The sequence below is a fragment of the Eurypyga helias genome, unplaced genomic scaffold (genome assembly GCF_000690775.1).
Source record: "Eurypyga helias isolate BGI_N326 unplaced genomic scaffold, ASM69077v1 scaffold24042, whole genome shotgun sequence".
Lineage (NCBI taxonomy): Eukaryota > Metazoa > Chordata > Aves > Eurypygiformes > Eurypygidae > Eurypyga > Eurypyga helias.
The window spans coordinates 23,201-32,850 of record NW_010238193.1 but is presented as its reverse complement, the minus strand read 5'-3'; the positions used below and the strand labels follow the sequence as shown (position 1 = coordinate 32,850).

Genomic DNA, 9,650 nt, shown 5'->3' with positions numbered 1-9,650 from the left:
GGGCTGCTCCCCCCTGCCCGGGGCTGCTCCCCCCTGCCCGGGGCAGAAAGGCTCAAGGCATTGCCAAACACCCTGAAGAAAGGAACCGAGAGCGGCAGTGCCCGCGCTGCCTGCACTGAGCCTCGAGACTCCAGCAAAGGAAGGGTCAGCCACACCACAGAGATAATATATCCCCATCAGCGGGAGAAACAATCCATGTTTGGGATGAAATTAAGTTTTCTCCCCCATGGAAAAAGTGAGACACCACTTAACTATCTTAACTGCAGTATGGCCTGTCCTATGGTCTGGGTGCTGCACGCCCCGCACCAGACGTTATTACATTTCCCTTTTGGTTCCCACACTGCCGGCCTCGTCTCTTCATCTCCTTCTTAATCTGAATTGTGAGGCAGTTGGGTGGAGTGCAGCACAGTCTTGTCAAAGGGTTTAATCGCTGGGAGATGAAAGGCATCCAAATCCAGCCTCTTCTGCAGAATGGGACTACAAAGGCTCCTTACAAGCAGCTCACACTCTAGCACTATTCAGCTGCAAAATGGCACTAGGGGAGTGGACATCACTGGCAGGACATGCAGCGGGTAGGGGCATCAGCTAGGACAGATCTACCAGCAGAAGGAATCCACACAACATCAGCCCCAAGGCTTACAGTCCTTAGTCTTGAGGGCTGAAAAGCAAGGATGTCTCACCATGCTTCTGGGGAAGGGGCAGTGTCACCCTCAGCTGAGCTCTGCCCATGTACCATCCTCCTCCTCACAGGGATCCACACACAGGGCTGCCAGCAGCACCCTTGGTACTCTCCCTCTCTGCTCTGAGCAACTGGTGCTGCCTTCTAATGGAGCCTCATGTCCCCTCACTTTCTATCCCATACCCTGGCATGCTGCGGAAATGCGCCCATTTCCCAACCCTAAAACCGGTCCAGTATGCTCTTCATAAGATCCTGCTGAGACTCCCAACAGGGGTTTTACTAGGAAAATGGGCAGCTGAGCATGGGCACTGCCTGTATCTTGATTATCAAGCCTAAAGTTCACGTTAATCTTGACAAGGTGATGATACTGAGATACCCCAAGCGAACAAACAAGTGAGTTTTATAGCTTCAACATTGATGAGCGGAGTTCAACGTTTTACACTCCATTTACACTGCAAGACTGATAACAGAGGGTAGAACTTGGCCTTGAAAACACAATAGCTACCGTGATGCTCAGACATTTTATCCCATCTACAGACTTCCGTATACAGTACATGAAATATAGTGCACAGAAATCTCCCTTAGGAAAGTGTTGTCAAGGCTGAAGTCCGGCCTCTACAGCTCATTTATCTGCTGTGGAATACGGAAGATGGAAAAGGAACAAACCAGTAAGAGAAAGGAGTATCTCTGAGTCCAGGTTATTCAATACAATCCTGCACTATTAGATTGTTTCATGGGGACAGGTCACTCAGCAACAAATATTTCACACTGTATTCAACAAATATTTCACACTGTATTCATTGTGTTCCTCAGTTTTTTGCTGCTGGGTTTGTGCCCCCGGGGTCGCTTCACAGATGTGCTGAGCTCTCGGGCAAAACTCAGATCAAGCGCCAGAATGTTGTTGCACAGAGACAGCACTAGAGAATACTTAGTGGAGGGGGAGGGTGGGGTGGGGCGTGAAAGGAAAGGAATAAAAAATAAAACAGTAACATATCCTAGTTATCTTATATTGGACACTCAATATTAATTAATTCTGGTTTATCTTCTCACCCTTTTCCAGTTCACAGAATGAAGTTACGCCCTGGTGCAAACACACACACCAGCCCCCCAAAAAAGCAGCAGTAAGAGAATACTTGTAACCAATCAGTGAATTACACAGATGCTGCAGTATGGAGTGTTAAACAAAAAAGCTGTCAGGAGCTTAGTTCTTTCTTAATACCTCAAAATAAGAACGTGCCGGGACACACAATAATACCAAAAAACCCCCAAGAACTGCCTTCATGTATTGAAAAAAGAAAGCACTGGGGAAAACCAGGGCATGCTTTTCTCATAAAGGGCTTCATCAGAACACACGAAGAGTTGGGCTGACTTCAGGCCATATTAGGAAAAAGTAGCATTTGAGCTTGACTTCACAACCTTGAGAGTGTCCTTTCTAGTATAATTTTGGTAGCTGATCATGTGAACAGTGTGTGCACATGTTTGTACACAAACACCATGTTAAGTCATTTAAGATGAGAAATATTTTATCGTTCTATTATTAATTAGAATCTGCACTCAGGAGAGTCTTTCAAGATCTATATTCATATTAAAAAACAACAAATTATTACCAGACTGACATATTCAACTTGCACATATATTCTTTCTTGTTTCAATTTAGAACAACAAGAAACATCATGAAAATGCAGGATTAGCAATAATGCTTCATGATTTAGAACTCTCCTGCAGTTCTCTAAAAAAAAGATGAGTTTTTAGTTGCACTATACACACAAAGACAATGCTGGAAGAGGAATTTGCAGCAAATCTGCATTTTTGTAATTTCTCATTTAAGCATAGGCAGCTTTTAGCTAATCTTGAAAGCTTCAGCTCTCAAAGAAACAAATAAATAAGGTTTGGTTTTAATATATTAAACGAAACATTTAATTTTAACCTCTCCCAAAACAAAAATATACAGAAAATCATTCATTCTTCCTTGGGGCCAGTTCTGATAACTTTGCTAAGTAACACCGAAAGCCATCTATCTAAAGTTCCCGTCAAACAAGCTGCTTTCTTGTATGATGGTACAAGAAGATTATTCCTGAATCTGACCATCTCTTCTTTAAATTTTATTGATGTAGGGTCAAGCCTTACCATCGATGTTTAAAGAAATCCCACTGTTTTAAACAATTAGCTGCTAATAAAGACTGAAAGCGTTTTTCAGAGGTGCCGAAGTCAGTTGTCGTGGGGGGCTGGAGGTACACGGTGTCCCTGCAGAGTCAGTGGGGAAGTTATCGTCTGTATTGAGACGCAGATCGGGGCGCCTCTGTTGTTGGCAACATAAAAAGTCTCAACGGTGATATCACCTCAACAGCAATGGGAAAAAGAAGTGGCCCAAACCTGGGATTTTCAGCACAATCCATGGTATGCAGTGGCTGTGTATATTCCGTATATAGAAGGAAAGTGTGCATGATGCTTTAGGTGTCCTAAAAGTCTATTTATCTTCAGCCTTTACTCTTCACCAAATAGTCTGAAAAGCCTAATGTTTTCCCTGTAAAAGGTAATTTCCCCATGGAAAGCTTCTAACTGAGCAAAGTGTAGCGCAGTTTCAGGGTTGTTTCCCATCTCCGTAAATCTGACCATAGGGGTCTCTTGAAAGAAAATTGCTAAGAATTTCCAACTGGACTATGTAATCACAGCGCCTGGTATCAAGAGGAGGGGGAGTGACATGAAATCACTGACTTGTGACATACATTCCTCAGCAAGAGCAGCTGCTGCCTAATGACAGCTAATAAAGGGAATCTTCCCTTGACAGAGCTGCATGCCTGCAGTGGGACTGGAATGTGCCCCAGATAAATCCACTGATAACCTAGGAAGCAGAGATCACACCCAAAGAGTATAAAAGACAAGCTTCCGAAGAGAGAGGGTAGGACACGGAAGGGAGAGACCTGAAGAGACATCTCAGAAGAAACAGCTTGAACTTCCCTATTCCCAACGAACCCAGCGCCATGGACACTAAAGGCTCATTTTCCTGTGGCTTCCTCTTGCTACTTCTCCTTCAACTCCAGCCCAGCAGAGCCAACCCTATATACAGCCTCAGCCCTGCCAAAGAACTGGCCAGCATGGAGGTGAGGACTCTCTCCTTTGTCAAGGTTAAAGTTTTGGGGTGCTTAGCGGAGTGCGAGGTGGTGTTTGTGCCTTTCTTTTGCGCGATCCGATAGCCACATCAGTGATTGCATGCTGGGGGACAACGTCTCAGTTCTTCACTGGGGTTCCAAAGAAGCTCTACAGAGCAATATCCTCCAGTGCTGGGTTTACCTGAGCTCCTGGGTAGCAGTGGGAAACAACATTCTGATGTTGTGGGATGCTTGCTTAGGGTTTTCGGTCCTTTCTCTCTTAAACATCCACCTTCCTGGGAGCAAGCTCCCAGGGAGGCAACAAATCAGCACAGTAGCTCTGTAAGAACAAGTACAAAACTTTCAGGTGGGCTCCTGTTTATCCCACTGAACAGCAGGAACAGTGAAGCAGGACAGTCACGCAGCTCTAGCTTTGTTTAAGAGAACCGACTGCATGTGGATGGGAGATGAGGGGGCAAAGAGGAGCACGAAGCTCTACAGAGCAATATCCTCCAGTGCTGGGTTTACCTGAGCTCCTGGGTAGCAGTGGGAAACAACATTCTGATGTTGTGGGATGCTTGCTTAGGGTTTTCGGTCCTTTCTCTCTTAAACATCCACCTTCCTGGGAGCAAGCTCCCAGGGAGGCAACAAATCAGCACAGTAGCTCTGTAAGAACAAGTACAAAACTTTCAGGTGGGCTCCTGTTTATCCCACTGAACAGCAGGAACAGTGAAGCAGGACAGTCACACAGCTCTAGCTTTAACAGAACCGACTGCATGTGGATGGGAGATGAGGAGGCAAAGCGGAGCACCCAAAGTCAAAATTTTAGAAGTTGCTAGAGGAATAGCATGATCATTTAGTGTGACTCATCCAGAAAAGCTTCTAGAGCTACAAAATTACCACATGCCTATTTTAACGAATGGCAGAAAACATCCACTGTGACAGCAGAATACAAGCTTAAGACTCAGTCTTGCAAGTCTGAAAGCTCAAACGTTTCCCTGGACTGGCACCAGTGACCAGCTTCTCGCAGCATCAGACCCTGAGAACAAACTCCCTAAGGTGATTAGGACAGTGTCCGCAAAAGCTAAAACTGCACCATGCCTCCAGGCTGTTCCCGGCAGCTAGTCGAGCAGAGTGGCTTCCAAATGCATGCAGTGTCAAGCAAACTGTAAAGCTCACTCCACTTTACTTCTAGAGATGGACAATTAGATTGCTCTAATTGGTTGAGCTGCCCTCGAGGAGGTTATCTGAACCCTCTTATCTGAGCTTTAAAAATTATAGAGAATGGTAACCAGGAAGAAGTCACACAGCAGACATAAATTTAGCACACAGGTATTTTCAGGGAGATGCATGTTACTTTAAGGAGCAGCAATCCCATAGCTCCTGGGGCAGAGATTAGTAAAAACACCAACAGCTTCTCCAAGTCATATCCACTAAAATAGCCAGGGGTGACAAGAAAGCAGATGGTCTTAGCCAAAAAAGACAAAGCCAACTGCAGGCAAGCAGCATTGCAAGCAACTTCTGGGAACACAGGGGTGACTACGGATTCAGAGTTCTTTGAGATTCTGTACTGTTGGTGGGTTGACTAATATCTCTGTGCAACTCAGACCTTGCTTTTTCCCTCTGCCAAGAGCTCTTCTAACGTCACCATTAAGATAAATTTCTGTGGCAAGCAGCTCTCACCTAGAGTTACCCGTAGGTGGAATTAATTTCTACAGGGATTTACTGCAGAGGATAGAGCCACCAGCAACCCTGGCATCCAACCTGACAGTCTCCCTGGGGGTGCCTATGGGATTGTTAATGCATGTAGAATTAGATGACTGGAAGAGCTAGAAAATGACCACAGAACTAGGAGTTTCATTAAATGAATCCTTCTCTTGTAGGATCTGCTGGAGAGACTGGAGGATAAGTTTGCAATGATTGAAGCCCTGGAGTCCAATCCTGACCTGCAAGAGCTCAAAACCCAGGAGGAGATCTCACCAGAACTCATAGATGACAGTGATGACCAGAAGGCTGAATCCAGGCTAGCACCCAGCACCCCTCTGTCCTACAGGAACCCCTTCCTCAAGAGACTGAGGGGGCTGCAGATGCCCAGGATGATGAGAGATTCTGGCTGCTTTGGGAGGAGAATTGATAGAATCGGCTCCCTGAGTGGAATGGGTTGCAACGGTGAGTCCTGCCTAAGGCATTTCACTGAACAGAACAGACTGCATCTGTCATGTGCCAAGGGAGCAGCAGGTTCTCATTTAAGTCTTTAATAAGACACAGTTTGAGTAAGGAATTAAGTCTAACATTTAAGATAGCCTTGGTTTTTCAAAAGAAACTCTGTGTCTGTTGATTTGGTATGTGAAAACACTGCTGACAGTGGTGACATATACCGAGAAACAGATTCCAGTAACATGTATTTCATGTTTGGCTTGCAGGTTCCAGGAAGAATTAGGACAGCCTCCCTATGCCTGACTCTGAAGAATGCTTTACAGTACCTATTCCTCCCACGATGAAAGCCGGATGCTTTCTAAACCCTTCAACAGAAAGTTCTTCCTATCTTTATTTATTTATTTATTTATTTATTTGATGTTTTTTTAAAGAACGTTTCTTACTCTAGCACCAAGAGACCATCTTTAAATAAAACTAACACGTTAGACATCTATGTTGGAACTCTGTCCTGTCTGTTGCATTAAAATTTCTTGCATTTTCCTGAAGTCAAAAGCCTATGTTTTATCGGTACTCTGGTACCCACAAGGCTGGATCTCACCCAAGACAGAGAAAATATGAACTTGGTAAAAACGAAAATTAGTTTTTCACTAGAGTTTTTCCTTCTGCGCTAAAAAATGACAACGGATTAGCAGGAAAAGAAGGTTGCTCAACAGCGAAAGACCAACATGAGTCCTCCTATAGACAGGGTTTCAGTAACAAGAGAGTCCTTTTGCTGGTATAGATTATTCAGTCATGCAAACTGCCACCCCACTGCCACAAATCGCTCATGTAAGCAAAATGTACACAAAAAGAAATAAGAAAAATCGTAACACTCTACAAGTTTTGAGATAACCAGAGGGAGGAAAGGGAATTCATTGTATATGCTTTCTAGCACTGACCAAATAAAGGCTATGAGCGTCAGCAGCAAGATCCATCATTAACTGTGTCTTGTCTCACTCTGCATGGGGCTGAGGTGCTGATCCCCAGCGTTTCTTGACGGGTCCTCAACGGGCTTGAATCCTAGCACTGTTTTTCTCATGTGAGAGCAGGTGGGATCACTCTAATTACAAAGCAGCTCGCATGCAACATTACTTCCCGGGAATGGCCTCTCATACAGTTGTTCTAAACATGGCAAGTCTGATAAAGGTTTCATTTAAGCCTCTGTAGCTCTATTTCACACCTATGATCCTAATTTGGCCCAAACCACGTTCTTCTCACCCCCAGATGGGATTATATTGCCAAGACCACATTCAGTTAGCACCCCAAGGAGCAAATAGCTTGGCTTCCCAAGTCAGCCACAGCAATGGCATTGAGCCCAGGCTCAACGGAACTGTCCTGCGATTGCACATACTGCTAGAAACTGCGTTGAGCATCTAATTTATGGGTCTCATTCCTAGCATCCATTACTTGAGCAGCCCAGAAAGCACACTCAGGGCCTAAGAACACTGCAGCACCAAGATGGACTCAGCTGCAGAAGTCTGATCTTCACTTTGCTTATGTGTGTGCGCACAGGGAGAGGAAAGATACTCAGTCAAGACAGGTGACAGGGAGACAGATGTGCCAGAGCCACGGCAGTTGCTGACAACAGCTCTCAGGAACCATAGCTACAGGGGACCCGTACGTTTGAGTGCTGAGTGGCACACCACTCCTGCACATGCCTGTTTACAGCTAAGGCTGCTGTACCACTTTACCAGGGCTTATGTCACACATCACATTTCTGACAAGCTGCCCTCCCAGTCACTCCCTGTACTGCTGACACGGCCTCTGAGAAGCACCTGCATGCTCCCTGCCACGCGGGGCCTTGTGATTCTTCCCTAGGGAAGAAGAGCAGATGCCTGCTCTGAGAGAATCATTTTGCTTCACTCTAATAGGAAACAACAGCTAGCGTGACACAAATCACAAGTCAGACCGCTCCCACATAGGTTTCCCAGGCAGGAGAACGGATTCCCAACTCCCAGCAGTTGCCACGAGACATCTCTGCAGTGAAAAGCTACAGTGACTTTGCATTTACTCAGAGGTGGTTTCACAAATGAAGGTGGTGTAAAGTCACCCTTTGGGGAACCTTTGTGGGGACAATGGGGCTTTATCTTCTCAAAACAGGCTTTCCAAACACACCCTGCAGCTGTTTCTCGCTGCAGCAAGACAGGAACAGGCAGGTAGGTCCCTCCACAGCAGCACCAGGCAACAGCCTGATTTTCCATGCACTGCTATAAAGTAAAAACAATCCTCACACTCTAACAATAACGGTCATTGCCGGAGCTGAATTTTACCCAGTCAAGCAAAACTTGCATAGACACATCAAGGCCCTGTAAATTGTCCCTCCCTGTCAGCCCCCCAAGGCACAAAACACTAATAAGTTCAGTGGAATGTGCTAAAAATGGCAAGAAGAGTTGGTGCTGCCTGACCCAAAGCCAGGTGGGTGCAGTATTAACAGCAAGCCAGTTCCTGGTGGAACAAGTCTGTATTGGCTTGCAGACAGTATGTTAATAGACCCTTCAGTCTGGGAGAACCTAATTGAGAGCAGGCAATCTAGGAAAAAAGCATCTCTGGCTGGATTTTTACTGCTACTCCCATAAACACACTGAGCTGTAAAGCTCCCCCAGGGAAATAGATTCAGGTCAGAATAGGGCTGCACACAGAAACAAGCATTAGGAAAAGCTGAATGAGAGAAACTTAGCACTGATCAGGTCTACAGGCAAAGAATATCACCCCCAAGGACAAGCAAAGGTACCACTGTTGCTGTGAGACCTGGACCAGAGTGATCAGGAAGAGTCTTGGGAACAGCCAGCCCCAAACAAGCACACAGCCAAAAGCAGCCGCTGCTTGTGGAGAAAGCAAGGACATCTGACAGCTCACTGTCTCTCCAGAGCTGTAGTGACTGCTTTGTGAAGGGGGTACGGAAAGACTGGCCAGGAGGGTACACACAGAAAACATAAAAGGCTTCACTGGGAGCTTTCAGCGAGGCCAGGAATTTCAGCTTGCAGGTGCAGAAATGAAAGATCCTGGAGCGAGCTACGAGGTGAGTTCATTTATCATGTTTTCACAGAACAGCCACGTACACTGTGACCCAGCAGTCTCAGTGGCAAGTGCCACAGTTCTGTTCTTCACCAAAGGTCAGCAGGGGAAGAAAAAAGGCACAAGCAGGTAGCACAGCTCAGGATGCATTACACATTCGTGCTCTACCTTACTTTGCAGCAACTTGGACTGCTGTTCGTGGCTCAGAGATTCAAAGGACAATCCTGCTGTCCCATATACACATCAGGCGCTAACCTGACTGCCTTTTATCTCTTCTGCTGCTGCTGTCACTGCGGTGGATTCGCACATGCTATCCACGAAAGGAGGCAGGTATTCCTTTTAACTAGGCCTTGCTCTCTTCCAGCAGTAGCCAGTTCTGCACAGACCCACATCTAAACGTGAGGTAGTTTCCTTCGGGTGTGTAGTGGATCTGCTTTATGTGTCTGTAAATTTTGGAAAATAATTCTGGTAGAATTTTTTGGAAGAAAAGACGGGACTGGACTGGAGGAGAAACAAGCAGACTAGACTCTCGTGAAGGCATGAACTGAAGATACATTCATCTTCAATTCAATGTTAATTCCTACAAAGTCCTCACACCTATCCAAGACACATGTCAAGCCTTCTAGAGAAACTTCCCCTAGAGGAAGGTCAGGTTGGTGACATGTCAATAA

General features: G+C 45.7%; 1 protein-coding gene across 1 annotated transcript; it reads left to right on the top strand.

Moving 5' to 3' along the window:
* Positions 1–3,569: 3,569 nt before the first annotated feature.
* On the top strand, positions 3,570–6,536 carry LOC104506727 (natriuretic peptides A). Its single transcript, XM_010147778.1, has 3 exons — positions 3,570–3,780; positions 5,652–5,937; positions 6,192–6,536. The coding sequence occupies exons 1-3, from the start codon at positions 3,661–3,663 to the stop codon at positions 6,206–6,208; spliced, it is 423 nt and encodes a 140-aa protein (XP_010146080.1). The 5' UTR covers positions 3,570–3,660; the 3' UTR covers positions 6,209–6,536.
* Positions 6,537–9,650: the final 3,114 nt, after the last annotated feature.